Below are 17,045 nucleotides of genomic sequence, written 5' to 3'. Positions count from 1 at the left end.
AAGGGATGGAAGCCCAGGAGAAGAGGAGGCTACTCACCTGTAACTGGAGGTTCTTCGAGATGAGTGGTCCCTACCTGCATTTCACTGAGGGGTTACGCGTGCGTCATGCGCCCAGAGCCGGAGCATTTGAAAGCAGGAGTGTCTGTTGGGCTGCGCACACGCCCTTGCGTCACCTCATGGTGATAACGGGCGGGGCAGAGCGACCACGCCCTCAGTTCCTCCAACAGGTGCGCAGCAGAGGGGCTGGAGGGCGGGAGGTGGACTCCCGAGGGGAGGGAGGAGCGGAGGACATCCGTGCAGAGTCCCGCACCAAGGTGCAGCAAACTCCGCGCATGTCTGGAAGCGACACGTCGGGGAGGTGTTGCAGCCTACGTGTGGGCTCACAACAAGTCCCGTCAATGGACAGCAGAGTGAAATACACTCCTTGGAAATCCTCTGCGTGGAGATCGCCTGCCCCTTAAGCCTCTCAGCTACTGCAATAAACAGTCTAGGGCAGCGGTTCTCAAAGACTAGCAACCCCAGGACTCCCATTTTGATTTCAAATTTTTTGGGGACCCTCTGCCCTGCCCCTTCACTGAGGCCCCGCCCCCACTCGCTCCATCCCCCACCCTCACTCACTTTCACCAGGCTGGGGCAGGGGTTTGGAGTTCAGGTGGGGTCTCAGGGCTGGGGCAGGGTGTGGGGTGTGGAGTGCGGGCTCTGGGAAGGAGTTTGGGTGCAGGAGGGGACTCCGGGTTGGGGACGGGGGTTGGGGTATGTGTGTGGGGGCTCAGGGCTGGGTGTGCGGGATGCGGGCTCTGGAAATGAGTTTGGGTGCGGGAGGGGACTCCAGGATGGGGAAGGGGGTTGGGGTGCAGGAGGGGGCTCAGGGCTGGGGTTAGGATGTGTGGGGGGCTTCAGGGCTGGGGCAGGGGTTGGGGTGTGGGGGAGTGTGGAGTGTGGGTTCTGGGAAGGATCTTGGGTGTGGGAGGGGACTCTGGGCTGGGGAAGGGGGTTGGGGGGTGGGAGAGGGTTTGGGGTGCGGGACTTACCACAGGTCCCAGGAAGCAGACGCCAGGTCCCCGCAACCCCTAGATGCATGGGAAGCCAGGGAGGCTCTGCGCGCTGCCCTCGTGCCCGCACCTGCCGCCCCCACAGCTCCCATTGGTCATGGTTCCTGGCTTATGGGAGCTGCATAGCCGGCACTCGGGCGGGGGCAGCGCGCGGAGCCTCCCTGGCCGCCCACGAGCCTAGGGACCGCAAGGAGCTGGCGGCCGCTTCCGGGCAGGTAGGGAGCCTGCCTTAGCCCCAGGCCCCCGATGAGCTGGGAGGGAGGTTGAGGAGTTGATCAACGGGGCCTGCGGACTCCCTGGATCCCAGTTTGAGAAACGCTGTTCTAGGGGACCTCCCGATAGGTCTCGTCCTCGGCAGGTAGAAGGTCAGAGCCCTGTGGACGTCGAGGGAGTGAAGGTGCTGCTTCTCTGCCAAGGCGTGAGGCTTTGGGAGGAAAGCAGGTGAGTGTTCGGGGTGGTTGAGATGAAACTGAGCTGTGACCTTGGGTAGAAACTTGGGGTGCAGGCGTAGGAAGACTTTGTCCTTATGGAACGTGGTGAAAGAGGGGGTCCCCCATCATGGCCCCCAGTTCGCCTACCCTTCTCGCCGAAGTGACAGCCACTAGGAAGGCGACTTTCATGGAAAGGAGGGACATAGAGCATGAAGCCAGAGGCTTGAAGGGCGGTTTCATTAATGCCGCTAGAACGAGGTTGAGGTCCCACTGGGGGGTGATCGGCTGTATGGGTGGGAAAGTCCTGAAGAGACCTTTCCAAAACTTGGTAGTCAACGGATGTGTAAATACGGAGTGTGCTTCCATGGGGCGGTGGAAGGCGCTGATCATCATTACATGAACCTCGAGAGAACTGAGGGTGAGCCCTGACGTCTTCAAGGACAGGAGGTTGTCCAAAAGAAGAGAAATGCCCACTTTCTCAGGGGAAAGCCCTTTTGCTAGGACCAAAAGGCCCAACTCCCGATTCCCCTTGGCCGAACAGGAACACCTGGTGGACTCCTTCCTGCTGCTCGAAAGGCTATCATGCCCCACCGACGAACACTCCCATTCTAGAGAAGATGCCCATCCAAATACCAGCTCTGAGGTGAAGTGTCTGTGGACCAGGATGTCTGATCCTGCTGTTGTGTTGTGGGTAGGGGAAGTGAGGGACGGGCCGACAGAAGGAGAAGGTTGGGAAACCAAAACTGGGGTGGCCAGAACGGGCCTCTCCCGCCTGATCTTGTGGAGGTGGAGGACTGGTGGGAGAAGTGGAAGAGGGGGAGGAGTAGTTGATCTGGTCTGACCAGTGGAGGATGAGGCATCGCCTTGAGCAGTACGTGCTGCATGTTGTTGTTGCTGTGGAAGGCAAAGAGGTCTCTGGTGGGAGTCCCCCACTGGCTGAAGATGTTGTTTACTACAGAGTTGTGCAGCTCCCACTCATGATCGGAGATGAATCTTCGGCTGAGAGTCTGCAATCACGTTCTGAATCCCCAGAAGATAGGCTGCCAACAACAGGTTCTTGTGGGCAATGCACCAATCTCACAGTCTGACCGCTTCTGCACACAGACCTCCTGCCCCCTGGTCTGTGATGTAAAAGATGGTGGTGGTGGTGTCTGACACGATGAGAACATGATGCGAGCGAATGGATGGGAGAAATGCTTGACATGCTCGCCATACCGCCCGGAGTTCCAGAAGGTTGAGGTGCATCCTGAATTCCTGAGGGGTCCATGTCCCTTGCGTCGTGTGATGGGCCATGTGCGCTCCCCACCCTGTGAGGGATGTGTCCTGTCCAGGGAGGATGGGGATCCCTGTACAGACCTGCCGCGGGTCCATTCACCACTGGAGGGAAGAGAACACCTCGCGGAGGACTGACAGCATAAAGCCTGTGGCACATAGTGTGTGAGAGTGTTGTGGGGTAGGTACAACCCGTCACGGGGTGTCAGGTCACATATAGTCAGAAGAAAGGGAAAGGCAGTGCCACAGCCAGATAGGTCCTATGCTGGTGACCCTGACCATAAAATGTTGTGGTACGGCCTAGTGGCTGGAGTCACCCCTCCCCATGGGGCTGCATGGCTCAGTGGCCAGCGTCAATAGAGCGACCCTTCCTTACAGGGCTGTGTGGCCTACTGGCTGGAGTCAATAAAGCTGCCCACCTCTGAGGAGCTGTGTGGCCTTTTGGCCCATTGGGGAAGTGGAGTGCCACCTAGGGGTGTGCAGCGCCTGGGGAAGGGCGACCTGGGCCCTCCCTGCTCCTCTGAGTCCCAGCCCAGCAGGGGTGGCTCTATGTTTTTTGCCGCCCCAATCACGGCAGGCAGGCGGCTTTCAGCGGCACGCCTGCGGGTCACATGGATTCGGCGGCATGCCTGCGGGAGGTCCGCCAGTGCTGCGCCTTCGGCGTCCCCGCCGCCTAATTGCCCCCGGACCGGCGGACCTCCTGCAGCCATGCCGCCGAAGGCAGCCTGACCACCGCCCTCACAGCGACCGGCAGGCTGCCCCCCGCGGCTTGCTGCCCCAGGCATGCGCTTGATGCGCTGGTGTCTGGAGCCGCCCCTGCAGCCCAGGGTCCTGGCAGTGGTGAAGATGCTCACCACTGAGTCAGCGGGGATCCACCCGAAACACACTGACCTGTTGTCCGGTTCTCCAAACGGAGCAATGACTAAATCCCCTGGGCTGCTTCACACCCTGTCTTCTTTAGCAGTGGTCCATGGGGTCCTCGGCCGGTGAAGCTCCTGATGGCTCCCTTCTCTGGAATCCGTCTGGGGCTCGGCGCACCTTGGCTCTGTGGTTTGGGCCGGCAGCAGCTCCCAGGAGAGAGCCTGCAATCTGCACCCTTCCCGTTCAGCAGTCTGCCTCGACTGAGCAGAACTGCGTCTTTTATATCTTGCCGACAGGCTGAACATGCCCAGCAGGGGCGAAGGGGCAGTGCGCAGTTAACCCTTTCTGGGCCAGGGTGCGGTAGGTACACCCCATCACAGTGAGTAAACCCTCTGGAGCGACATCTGCAGACAGTGAAGGTGGAGGTGAGCGAAGGCAGTGATATAGGTACAGGATGCCATGTGGCCAAGGAGGGATAAGCAAGTCCTGACCGGGACAGAGGGACTGTTGACTATCCTGTCAATGAGTCCCTGCAGAGGCTGGAACCTGTCCCTTGCTAGGTAAGCTCTGGCTGTGACCGAGTTGATGGAGGCCCCTATGAAGTCTTGGGGCTGTGTGGGAATCAAAATTGATTTTTCGACGTTGACATTGACTCCCAGGGAGGAAAGGAGTCTGAGCAACATGGAGGTCGAGATTCGAGCCTCGTCTCCGGATCGCGCTGCTAGTCGAGATGGGGAATATCAGGACCCCAGAGGTGGGCTGCTACGATAGAGAAAATTTTGGTGAAGACTTGGGGAGCAGTGGTGAGTCCAAATGGCAGAACCCTGTACTGAAAATGCTGAGGGCCTACCATGAACCTCAGGAATTTTCTGTGGGTTGGATGAATGTCTACGAGACAATAGGTGTCCTGCATATCGAGAGCCATAAAGCACATGCCTTTTTCTAGCGACAGCATGATGGCCGCTAAAGCGACCATACGAAACGGGCTAGCGGGTGATGCGGTTGAGGCAACGGAGATCCAGGATTGGTCTCCAGCTGCCACTCTTCTTGGGTACCAGGAAGTAAGTGCAATAGAATCCCATGCCTCGATAGCTTGGGGGAACGTGCTCTCTCACTCCCCTTTGCCATAAGGGGTCACATCTAAGGCAAGGATGCTGTCGTGAGAGTGGTCCCTGAGGAGGGATTGGGGTGGGGGATGTGGATGAGGTAGCGTGCTGAATTCGATTGTATAGCCATGGCCCTTGGCATCCAGGACCCACTTGTCTGTTGTTATTGCGCTCCAAGCTGGTAAGAAGAGTGCTAGATTCACCCAAAGGGGAGGGGTTGGTTGCACGGTGGTTGACACTCAGAAATATTGTTTCTGAGAGGTTTGAATGTGAGATGCTGAAGTCTGGGAAGGGGGCCTGGAGGTGGGGATCACTGGGTTTTCTGGCACTTCCGAGGAGGTTTGTATGGTCTCTGGTGGAAGAACTGAGGAGTTCTGAGTAGGTGGTGGGTGGTAGAAGTTACCAGATACCCAGCGATCGAAGTGTGACTCTGGAATCCTCGAGGGAGGGGAGGGAATTTTCAGTCTTCAGATTCAACCAGTGCGACTCATCGAACGGGAGCTCCTCGACGGTAGTTTGCACCTCCCTGGGGAAACCGGATGTGCGGAGCCATGATTCCCTCCGCATGACAATGCCCGTGGCCATGGAGTGTGAAGAGGATCCACACGGTCTTGAGCTGACTGTAGGGCCGTTTGTCCTCCTACGGGATAGACTGGAATCATACTTGACCTTGCTGAGGCGCTTTTCAGTAAAGTCCTCCAACTTTCCGTAGTTGAGGAAGTCAGATTTGGCCAGCAAGGCCTGGGTAGTTTGAAATTAGAGGCTAGCTCAAGAGAAGACCTGGAGCCCCAGAAGGTCTAAGCATTTGCCCTCCTTATCTGACGGGGTGGAGCGTGGGTGTTGCTGTCTGGACTGTTCCGTTGCTGCTTGCACCATGAGGGAACTGGGTGGGGGTGTGAGAAAAGGAATTCCGACCCCTTGGCCGGTATGTAGCATCTCTTCCCTGCCCTCTGTGAGGTAGGTGTGCAAGTGGTCAGGGTAGGCTGGTTGGAGAATGGCACCATTGATCGGCAGAGCAACACTGCTCGGCACCGAGGAATGAAGGGTGTCCAGGACCTGGTGCTGCTTGTCTCGTACTCCCGCCAGTGGAATATGAAGGCTGTCTGCCACTCTTCATGGGAGTTCTGGGAACTGCCAAAAGTCATCTGGAGGGGAGGTGGAGTGAGGTTACTGCAGCGGCTGGAGAGGACGATGGGAAATGTTCTTGCTCTGGCAGTACTGGTGGAACCGGACTGAGCAGTTCGTCCCCCACAACCGCTTCAGAGTACCTGCCCAAGGGCTCCCTGAGCAGGGATAGGGGTGAAGACCTTGTGCTCTGTCGGAATCCTCCCATGATGAGAACTCAGATCTTGGTTCCAATGGTGGTACCGTTGGAGCCGATGGAAGTGTGAAAACCGTAGAGTCGCAGCATGACTTGACAGCAGTAAGTCCTGGATAGGAGATCGGACCTCCCTAGGTGCGGAGGGTAGAGGAAGGCATGGAGATCTCAGTTCTCCTAAGGCAAAACAGTTCATGTGGTTCTGGTGCTTCCTCCAATCCCCCCGGTGTTAACGGTACTTGTTCCGCAGCCAGAACTGGCACTGCAGTGGAGAACTGTCCCGGAGTCGATGGAGCCCTTGTCTTAAGGGAGGCCGACATTGAGCGTGTACATGACTGGGTGCTCAGTGCCAGCAGATCTGCTGGTCTGCATGATTTTTTGGCAGGCTTGTGCACCTTGGAACGCCCCGCTTCTCCGTGGCTGGTACTTGTGGAAGGCGCATCGTCCTTCTTAGGCTTGGAGGAAGAATTACTGTCATGCTTATCATAGCAGATTAGGGTTGGAAGAGACCTCCAGAGGCCATTTAGGGCAACCCCATGCTCAAAGCAGGACCAGGTTCCCTGTCTCCCAGCTAGGCCCTGGCACATGGTCCGTAGCAGTGGTGCTGGTGGAGCAGGACTCTGTCTCCATAGCTGGCGGCGCACTCCTGGGTTTCTCAGGCCAATGTACGGGGCAGTTCCCCGGCCTGGTTCCAATTAAGGACTCATGGCGACCTTCTTGAGGCGGAGAGCCTGGCCTTCTCAGGTACGGCGTGGGAAGGACTGGCAGATACGGCACCTGGATGCAAGGTGGGCCTCTCCCAAGCAGCAGCGGCACCACGGCTGCTTGTCGCTGACCGAGAAGGAACACAGGCAGGAGGTGCAGATCTTGAATCCTGGCATCTTTGTTACAATCCACTTTCTGCCTGTGGGTGCTGGGGAGCGGGAACCGTTAAACAGATTCCACAAAGGCCTCAGTCCTACTAAAATTATTCGTAAAAATGACACTATGTTAAAAACAGCAAAAACTGGAAGCAAACGCTCTACAATTCTCAACTGTTATTTTCCAGTAGGTCAGAGACGAGAGGACACTAGCAGCTCTGGTCCGGACCATGCAGCGGTGAGAAGGAACTGGAGACGCGGTTGGTCCGCCCCACCCTTTATCACCTCGGATGAACCATGAGGTGAAGCCAGGGCGCATGCGCTGACCCACGGACACTTCTACTTGCACACGCGCGACCCCTCAGCAGAATGCAGTAGGGACCATCACTCGAAGAAGAAGGTGCCCACACGGGGGGAGAGAGGCCTCATGTTAGCTTGGGAGGCCCAGGTGGCACTGGCCTCGTTGCAGCTGAGGCCTGAAGCTCGGGTCTCGCCCCTCTGCAGTGCAGAACTGGACGATCAAAGTACCCATGCGGCTTTGCTCGTGTCTGGCCTGGAACGTCCAGGGAGGCTGGGGGCCAGGCCAGCCTAGAGACAAGAAGGCTCCCCCCACTCCATACCTTGCAGTTTTGGCACATTCCTCCGATAAATAGAGGGTGTTCCAGGGTAACGTTGAGGCTTCCACAAGAAATGCAGATATCTGGGGATGGGGAGAGTAGAAAAGGCAAGTGTGTTATATACAATGGGGGCTTCTCAGCCTCACCTCCACCCCCTCTCCCTCACTCTGTGCCCCAACTACCTGGTCCCGAGCACCCCAAGCTCCCAGGAACCATCCCCATGCTGCACTGCCAGCATAGCTTCCCAGCTGAGTCAGTGGGAGCCCCGGCAGACTCCACACCCACTAGCCACAAGGGGAGTCCGGAAGGCCACACACGTTAAGGCTAGGAAGGGTCATTCGATGTCCTGCATCATACCGGGCAGAGACTCCAGCTGGCGATTCCTGCCTCCAGCCCACAAGCTCCGGCAGAGTTAGAGCGCATCCGTTCCACAGACCCCCAGGCCGAAGCTAAAGCATTCAAGTGACGGCGAATTCCCCACAGCCGCTGGCGGCTTGCTCCAGTGGTTCATTACCCTCCTCTCCCTGTTAAAACTCTGCTCCATATTCCTAGCCTGGATTCAGTTTCCAGCCACTGGGTCTTGTTCTGCCTTTGCGAGATGAACGAGCCGTCGGCCCCATGCAGAGGCAGAAGCAAGTCTCATACCCTTCTTTCGGGTCAACTAAACAAGCGTCGCAGTGTGCAAGGCCAGAAAGGCCCGTTCGATCACCCCGCCCAACGTTGGCGTACCCAAGACCACTGTACGCCAGCCAGTTACCCCTGTAATGTGTGTTTGGCTAATGCATCGGCCAGCAAGGCAGCCAGTCTGCACTTAGAGATGCCAAGTGGTGGAGAATCCGCCACTGCCCTTGGGAGTGTCGTGTCCGCCCCGGGTTAATCCCACACATTGTTACAGATTTCACGTTTGCATGGTCTGGCTCCAGCTCTCAGCCTCTGGCTCTGAGCTGCCTGTCTCCGCTAGAGGAAAGCCCTCTAGGACATGGGGAGTTCTCCCTGGGACAGCACTTACACACTGTCCCCAAGTCACCTCTCCATCTTCTCCCTGGTCAGCTAAACAGACAGCGCTCCGAGTCTCTGGCTGGAGGGCGTTTACTCCAGCCCTGGCCGCCTGCTTTGGGCGGCTCCTTTCTGCACCCTTTTAAAAATGTGACCCCCAGAACGGGACACTGAATTCCAGCAGCGTCTCCCCAACGTCGTGTAGAGAGGGAAGATCTCTGGGCTCCTTCTCACTTCTCCCCTGGTTACACAGCCAAGGCTTGCTAACGCATCACACCGGGAGCTCATATTCAGTTGCTTGTGCACTGAGACTCCATATCATTTCCAGGCACTGACGGCCCCCACTCTGTGCACATGGCCTGCGCCCCTGGCTCCTACCCGGAGAACCTGGCATTGCCTGTATTGCACACGCTGTGTTACCCAGCAATCCCGCTTGCTAGTTACCCCCTGCCAATGGCTGCGTCATCCCCTAACTTCACCAGCAAGGACCTGAGACTTTCGTTCAGACCAGTGCTGACGACACTGAGTAGCATGGAGCCAACCGCCTTCTAGTCCAGTCTCCCGTCTCTAACCACATCTCTGTGCCGCCTGCCTCAGCATTGCTCCCCTGATGATCCCAGCGGGGTGGGAATGCAACACACGCGACCACTCCTGGTAGTGCCCCATGCTGTGTCCCCAGAACAGCCCTTCAGTCCGCCAGGATGGCCACAGCCTGCACCGTTGCATGCCAGTCAGGTGCAAAGCAGGAGGTGTCTCTGCCAACTGGCTCCCTTCCTGCCTCTCCGCCCCCACAGTCCCTCTCTACGGGCAGGACAGCGCGTGGGCAAGGTGGGGCTGAGGCTGACCGACGTCCCCGCTCTAGGGATGTCACACACTCACCTTCGATGTTCCTGCATTTCTGGCGAACCTCATAAACAAGCCGCTCTGGGGAAGCGAAAGAAGAAGTCAGGCAGGTCACAGGGGGGCCTGGAGGGCGGCTGGGTTACACACAACGGCCCAGGATGCTCTGCGCCGGCCCGGGGGCAGCTCGTAAGGAAAGAGCGGGAGTTTCTACAGGGCCCGAGAGAAGGGTCGTTCCCTAGCCAGGACTCGGCCACTCAACCCTGCCATGGGGCAGGGGGGGAATTCCAGCCCCTTCTCGTCCTGCTCCTGGGGGCGCGGGGTCCTGGCTGCAGAGAAAATGACAGTTTCCCCAGGGATGGGGCAGTGCGAGGGGGGCAGGGACCCTGCTGCCCAGGGAGGAGCAGAAGTGGGATCCGGGCCCTCGTAGGGGTCTGCTCCGGGGCCCGTGGGAGATGGGGGGTCTCGGAGCAGTTCCCAGCGGTAGAGGAGCCAGGCCCCTTGCTGGCAGTCTCCGCGGAGACACGAGGGGCGGAATGGGTGTGAAGATGGCACCCGGCCAACGATCAGGGCCGAGACGCTGGCCAGGCCCAGGCTGCACCTGCTCTCTGGGTAGGAGGTTTAGTGCCCAGGGCCGTGGGATGCCAGTCGCCAGCGCTACACACAGAGCCAGTGCTGCCCTCCAGCGGCAGGGCAGGGTGTGAGCACGGAGACACAGTGGCTGGCTCTCTCTGTCTCCTCTCCCCTGGGTGGTTGAGCGGAGAGTGGAGCTACTTTGGGGGTCCATTACTCTGCAGCGGGGTGGGAACCCCCACTTCTCTCCCTTGCCCGGCCAGTGAGAATGAACAAAGATGGCAAAGGAGTTCCCAGCCCTGGGAAGGTCTCGGGTGGGGTGTAACCCAAGTCCAGAGGCAGCCCCTGTCCAGGAAAAGCTGGAGCTGCCCTGGGCTCGGGGTTCAAGACCAGATTCCAACTCCCCGAAGGGGCAGGGGTGGGGCCCACAGCGGCCTGGCTCGGGGGCTCTCCGCAGAGCAAGAGGGGAATTTGGGAGGTAGGCTTGGGCAGCTCTAGTTCTCAGCCTGGCCTGGGGGGATACTAGTGCTCCCCAAGGCCAGCAGACAGAGCCCTGCAGCCTCCCTGGGCCAGTGGGGTGTCTCCGCAAAGGGGCGGGCTCTACTCTCACGATGCCAGCGGCACCATGGGAAATGCTGTTCCGTAGCTGCAGTGGCGGCTAGCGGGAAGTTGGGCCCTCGGCTGGCCAGCGGAGCTCGGTGCCAGTGGGGGTGAGTGGCCCTGTCTGGGGCCAGCCAGCCACCCCTCCCCAGAGGCCCTCCCTCAGCGGGCGGGCGGCTACCTCGGGTGCGCTCATCTATGATCTCCTTGACCTTGGGCTTCTCCGTTGTGCTTTTCCTTGGTTTTTTGGCTGGCGGAGGCGGGGGGTAAGCGGCTGCTTCTGGCTCCACCCACATCTCCGTGTAAACTTCTTTGTAGGGATTCCGCTCCTCTGCGCCAAGGGAGAGGGATGTGGTTAGAGCGGGCGCAGGAGAACGGCCCGGACCAGCTCCTCACAGCGGGCACAGGGAAGCTGGGCAAGGCAGTCGGCTGCCAGGCATTTCCCAGCGACACCCGTGGCAGCGTATGCAGCTGGCCCTGAGCCTTTCACCGCTCCCTGACCCCTCCTCCCCGCCACCTGCCTCTCTCTGCCGTCACCTGCCAAGGCCGGGCGCTCCTTGGGGCAGGAGCCGGCTGAGTCCACTGCAGAGCGGGGCCTTAATCCCCACCTGGGGCTTCTCGGCTACCACGCCAGCAGCCACCCCACGAGCTGTGGGTGGGAGGGGAGGCTGGCAGATCACAGGTAGGTGCCGACAGCGGGGAGCTGGGACTGGAAAATGGCTCCCAGCGGCCAGGACCGCTCCTGGCGGGGCAGGGCAGGGCAGGGCTGACGAGTCGAGCTCAAGGAGACGGGCAGGCTGGCAGGGCCGGCCAGCCCCTCTGTGCTGCCCTGAACCTGGCCTTTGAGGCTGCAGAGAGGGACCGCAGTGGCCAGACCCGGTGAGGACAGAGCTTTGGCGATAACTGAGCCGGGGACAGGGCACTGCGCCCCTGGTGCTGGGAAATACAGCGTCTCGTTGGCATGCTCGGGAGCTGATGTGCCCGGTGCCACGGATACGCAGGCGAGTCCCACTGCCCCTCCCCGTAGCCCAGTGCCTATTCCGCAGCCTGGCTCCCCCTGCCTGGAGCTGCGCCTGCCCCATCCCACAAGCCCGTTACCTTCTGGTGGCTCCAGGCCTTTGGGACCAGACGGCTGGAAGCCCCCCAGGGCCCACTCGATCATTTGCTTGTTCTGGATCTCCACCGCTTTGGAAGTGTCTGTCTCGTCGTTCTCGGGGCATGCTGGGAAGATCTTCCCCGCTCTGCTGCTGGCCACCTGCACAGCGAGCCCCAGGGTCAGGCCAGTCGCCCACAGCCCAAGAGGGGCCTCCCCTGCCCCTTAGCAAGCCACCGCCACTGCCCTGAGCGGGTGGCAGGCGCCCCGATGAGCAGCGCAGGAGGTGGCGGGGGGCAGAGGAAGCAGCTGCCCACGCAGATAACTGCAGGTCTAACTCCAGGACCCATAGCGCTGCCTAGCTGAATGGATGGGACCGAGGCCAGGGAGCCCTTCCCTGCCTGGGAGTCTCTTTCCGGCCCCCATCGCCGAGCGTCTGAGCGCCTCGCCCTCCGTAATGCGTTCACCCCCCTCGGGCGCCCAGAGACCCTGCGGGACCGGCCCGCGGTCACACTCCTGCAGTCTGGGCCAAGCCAAGGCTGATGGGAGGATGGGCACAGGGACTGCAAGGGGCCCCCTCTCCGGCTGCTCTGACCTGCAGGACCTCATAGATGGCTTTGCGGTACATCGGCTGCTTGTTGTACGTGGCCTGGTGGAAGGCGTTGGAGAAGGAGCTGAGCGGCAGGAGTTTCTCCACGCAGACCTGTGGGGGGCAGAGATGGGGGCTGTGAGAGGAGGGCACCCCTCCGCCAGGGCAGGCCCGAGAACTGCCAGCCCGCAGCCCGGACGGCGCCTGGCGCTGCCACTTACCACGGAAAACTTGCCATCTCCGAACCACATGACCCAGCGAGTGCCCTCGGCTGCTCGGCTCCGCCCAGTCATCCACCAGGACACAATCCGGCCAGGCCACCAGGAGAATCCACGCAGCTTCCCCCACACCAGCTCGCCGATCCCGAAGCCTCGGCCATCCTGCCAGCCCGGGGAGCAGACGGAGCGTCAGAGAGTGGGCCCCCCCCAGTCAGAAACAGAGCTGGGCCTGCCCGGGGAGGGGCAAAGCAGGGGGCTGGACATGGGGAAAGAGGAACAGTGGGGATGTGGGGGTCAGGCAGGTGGGGGGAACAGGAATGGGCAGGGATGAGATACACACGTGTAGGGCAGTAGAGGGAGCTGTGGACGGGCGAGGTCAGGGGAGGAGTGCGGGGATGCAGAGCGGCCAGAAGGAAGGTGTATAAGGGAGGACGGGGGAGAGGCAGAGGTGGGGAAAGAGAGGATGGGGGAGGGGAGATGTGCAGGGGAGGACGGGGGGAGGCAGAGGCTAAGGGAGGGGAGGTGTGCAGGGGAGGACGGGGGGGGAGGCAGAGGCTGGGGGAGGGGAGTTGTGTAGGAGAGGATGGGGAAGGGGAGGCACAAGATAGTGGAAGGGGAGAGGTGTCAGGGGAGGACGGGGGGGAGGCGGGAGGGGAGGTGTGCAGGGGACGACGGGGGGAGGCGGGAGGGGAGGTGTGCAGGGGAAGACGGGGGGGGGAGGCAGAGGCTGGGGGAGGGGAGTTGTGCAGGAGAGGATGGGGGAGAGGAGGCACAAGATAGTGGAGGGGAAGAGGTATGGAGGGAAGGATAGAGAAGAGGCACAGGGTGGAGGAGGGGAGGTGTGCAGAGAAGGCTGGGGGCGCGGAGGCGTGCAGGGAGAGGCACAGTGTGGTGGAGAGGTGATGTGCAGGGAAGGATGGGGGAGAGAAGGATGGGCAGGGGAGGTGTGCAGAGAAGAATGGGGGATGGGAGGGGGAGGTGTGCAGGGGAGGGCGGGGAAGAGGCACAGGGTGGAGGTGGGGAGGTGTGTAGGGTGGGGGAATGGTGGTGTGCAGAGAAGGATGGGGAAGGGGAAATGTGCAGGGTGGGGGAGAGGAGGTATGCAGAGAAGGGTGGGGGAGGTGTGCAGGGAAGGAGGGGGAGGGGAGGTGCAGGGTGGGGGAGGGGAGGAGCAGGGGGAGGGAGGGGTGCAGTGAAGGACGGGGGCAGGGAAGTGCAGGGGAGAAGCCTGGGTGGCAGCAGGGATCTGGGGTGGCTAAGGTCCCAGAGCGTGGCATGGGTGCTCTGGTGTGGCTGGGTTCCCAACGGTGCACCCCACATCTGCCCCCAGCAACACTGCATGCGGCGGAGCTCACCTCGTACTCCGGCTCGTCATCAGCTGACTTGGACGTGCTCTTGTCCACAGCGTCGGCCACCACTGGCTCAGGCGTGGTGGCCACGTTGGGCGAGGCAGGGTCTGTGGGCTGCTGCGAGGCGGGCGGGCTGGCCTCCTCCTCCTTCTGAGGCTCTGCCCGTGGGCTCTCCTCCACCACGTTCATGACGGCAATGACTTTGGCCTTCTTCTCAGCCTGCAGAGAGAGCAGACAGGGAGTCAGGGCTGCCTGCTGCATCCCGGGGAGGAGGGACCCCCCAAAAGCCGGCAGTGGGCAGGGAAGGGGCCACCAAGTGCCAGATCCCCCTCAGGGACTGCTTGGGCTCAGCCAGCAATCAGGTGGGCCCTGTTGGGGCTGGCAGGGCTCGGGACCCCCAGTGCCCAGCAGCAATGAAGCTCCGTCCTGGACTCTCCCGCTGTGGGGCTCAGTTCGGCAAAGGCCCCTCGGGGACCCAGCAGCTGCGCACCCGTGGGAGCATGGCATGGCAGGCTGCAACACTTGGCCTGGGGGGTGCCCATGGTGGGGCACTCTGTGTGGAGCCCTCTAGGGAATGGGGGGCTCCCCTCTCGGAGGAGACAGCCAGGTCAGTCAGGCAGCTTGTGGTGGCCCCAGGAGGGGAATGTATGACTGGACGTGCCCCTTTCTGCCGTCAGAGGGGCTGGGCCCCTCTCCAGGGGATGCAGGGTCTAGTCCAGGGCCGCAGTGCTGCCCAGGCAGGTGGGGGAGAGCACCATGGCCCGTGCTGCCCGGTGTCCTGTGCTGCCCGGTGTCCCATGCTGCCCGGCAGGGAATCTCCCCAGCCTGCTACGGCTGGAGTGGAGGGGGACAGAGGGCTCAGGTGTGAGAGAGAGGGCAGGGCCCCGAAAGTCCTTCTCCTGGGAGGAGAGCCAGTCCCCAGGGTAGCGGGGAATGAGGGATGCCAGCGCTCCTCGGGTGATGCCCAGCCAAAGGGCCAGGGCCCCCCTCAGAGCAGCACTGCGTGAGCACAGCCACCGTCGCCTGTCGGGGTCAGGAACCCCCTGCCCCAGACTGCTCCATGCTGGTCTCCGGAGCGGGTGGCGCAGTGCCAGGCCGAGGAGCCCGGGGACGGCTTTCCCCACCCCAAAAGGAAGTGCCAGGCCCCTGGAGACACAGAATCACCAGCCTCCTTCCCCAAACACCATGCAAAGGGTGGCGCTGCACTGGCGGTGCTGACAGGGACCAGGAATGCTGTGCCAATGGTACTGAGGGGCACCCCGGGCCTGCCAGGACCTAGGTCTGCTCTCATCAGCCACTATGCAAAACAACTAGGGCACAAGCCTGTACCCAGCACCCCCCCCTCCGCCCCCTCCCATGTGGTGTGGGGTGCAGCCTGGGAGAGGGCAGCACTGGGACCCCTCAGAGCCGCACTGGGAGGATGGAGAGGAGCTCTGGGGGCTGCACTCCCCCCACAAACCAACCCTGCAATCAGGTGTGCAGGGAATAGCCGGGAGAGCTCTCAGCCCTGGGATCAGGGATTGGCGAGGGAGAGACCCCTGTCATCCGGAGCAGTAACAGTATCAGCATTTACCAAGGGCCTACCCCCCACACTAGGACAAGACCTCAAACTCTCCCAGCCACCTCTGCTTTCTACCCCCCCCCCGCCCCTCTCGCCCCAGCCGCACACCTGAGCACAATGGGGCAGGATTTGTAAGTGGATCGCAGGCCCTGGGGCCCTCCACAGCAGGGTGGGGCAGGGCATTCTGCGAATTGCAGCCCAGCTGTCACCCCGAGCATGCCTGGTGTAGAGCATCCCCCTGCCAGCCGCAGTCATCGAACTTGGGATGAGGAATAAGAAGCTTCGAAGAGCCGGAGCGCGGTGAGCGGCTGCTTCGGACCTCGCCCAGCCCCGGACCAGGCTGGAGGCAAAGGCTCTGGGCAGCAGGGCTCACGTGTGGACTCACTGGCGCAACAGCTCAGACGTGGGATTCTTTACTGCTGGGCTGGCTCATGGCCAGTAATGCTCACAGTCATGCCATGTTTGCCAGGGGCTGGGAATGGGCGACAGGGGCTGGATCACTGGACGATTCCCTGTTCTGTTCATTCCCTCTGGGGCACCAGGCATTGGCTACTGTCGGTAGACAGGACACTGGGCTAGCTGGACCTTTGGTCCGACCCAGTCTGGCCGTTCTTATCTGGGCCAGGGAGCTGGCTAAGCAAACCTCAAGCTTATGGCCTGGGAGGGGAGGGGTCAGGGAGGAATCCTGGCCAGGTGCATTATGGGCCTTCCCCCAAACCTAAAGTTTCAGGCAGTAGATGCTGCGAGGACCGTGTGTTCCTGAGGGAGGATGGCGGTGAACAGCGAGGGGCTGGCCCATTCCGAGAGCCTGGCCCAGAGCCGGCGAAGCTGGACAGCCCCTGCAGGCTCCCAGGCCTACGGGCCGTGCGGACCCCGTTCCACATGGCTGCACAAAGCCGGGGAGCCCAGCGTGGATAAGGCGGGAGGGCGATCTGCCCAGCAGTGGCAGGCGCGTGGCTGGGATCCCACCCCCAGGAACTGGTGCTGCCCCACTCCTATCAGCATGGGGCCCCAACGGAGCTGAGAGGGGACACCCCCAGCTGCCCCCTCCGGTGAATTTTGTCCCTGGCCGGCAGCGCGGGGGATGCGAAGGAGCTGGCTCCGCGGCTGCGTTCCCTGTAAGCTGCACGGCTGGGAGAGGTTCCAGTGCCATGCAGTTGATTAGCAGAGCCACGCACCTCCAGCCGGCAGCATGTGGTCAGGTGCCCCCCTCCTCCACTGCCTTGCAGCCACGCTGCTCCTGGGACCCTCCTGCTGGCTGTGCAGAGTGGGGCAGGGGGAGAAAGGAGGGTGCTGATGTCAGGATGTCCCCGTCTTCCTCCCCAGGCCCTGTACCTCAGCTGCACAGAGCAGGTAGAAGGGACAGGGTGTCAACCAGTAACACCCAGGGAAACTGAGTCCCACCCCCTCCGCATACAAAGCATTGAAACTCCACAGAAAACAAGAAAACCCCCCACTTTGTCACACAGGGCTCAGGACTTGCAGCAGCTCTGAGGTCTGAACAAGCCTTCGGGTGAGTGAGTGCCTTAAAGAGACAGCACCGGCAGCCCCCGCCCAAGTTGTTACTTCTTGGTACTTCTTGCAATGCACATATATTCGCTGTGATTTTATTCTTTCAAGTGTGCTGTTCTGGTCTCTGCATTTCATCATTTTTACTTCTCTCTTACACTTAAATTAATTCTTTGAGCAGTGAATTCTACAATGCCGAC

The 17,045-nt window shown here is 61.0% G+C and overlaps 1 protein-coding gene across 5 annotated transcripts in view; it reads right to left on the bottom strand.

Annotated features, from left to right (window-relative positions):
- Nucleotides 1–17,045, bottom strand: part of DNMT3A (DNA methyltransferase 3 alpha) — a 200,796-nt gene that overhangs the window by 29,993 nt on the left and 153,758 nt on the right. For all 5 annotated transcript variants that reach the window (XM_054021771.1, XM_054021772.1, XM_054021774.1 and 2 more), the window contains 7 exons: nt 13,782–13,994; nt 12,430–12,588; nt 12,215–12,322; nt 11,625–11,781; nt 10,708–10,857; nt 9,393–9,437; nt 7,521–7,600 (listed from right to left, as the gene is read on the bottom strand). In XM_054021771.1, coding sequence (XP_053877746.1) covers nt 7,521–7,600; nt 9,393–9,437; nt 10,708–10,857; nt 11,625–11,781; nt 12,215–12,322; nt 12,430–12,588; nt 13,782–13,994 — 912 coding nt within the window. The remainder of the gene's footprint in view (nt 1–7,520; nt 7,601–9,392; nt 9,438–10,707; nt 10,858–11,624; nt 11,782–12,214; nt 12,323–12,429; nt 12,589–13,781; nt 13,995–17,045) is intronic.

Source organism: Malaclemys terrapin, chromosome 3 (genome assembly GCF_027887155.1).
Source record: "Malaclemys terrapin pileata isolate rMalTer1 chromosome 3, rMalTer1.hap1, whole genome shotgun sequence".
In the NCBI taxonomy this organism is placed as follows: Eukaryota; Metazoa; Chordata; order Testudines; family Emydidae; genus Malaclemys; species Malaclemys terrapin.
The sequence above is the reverse complement of the archived record's forward strand: the minus strand, read 5'-3'. Positions and strand labels throughout refer to the sequence as shown.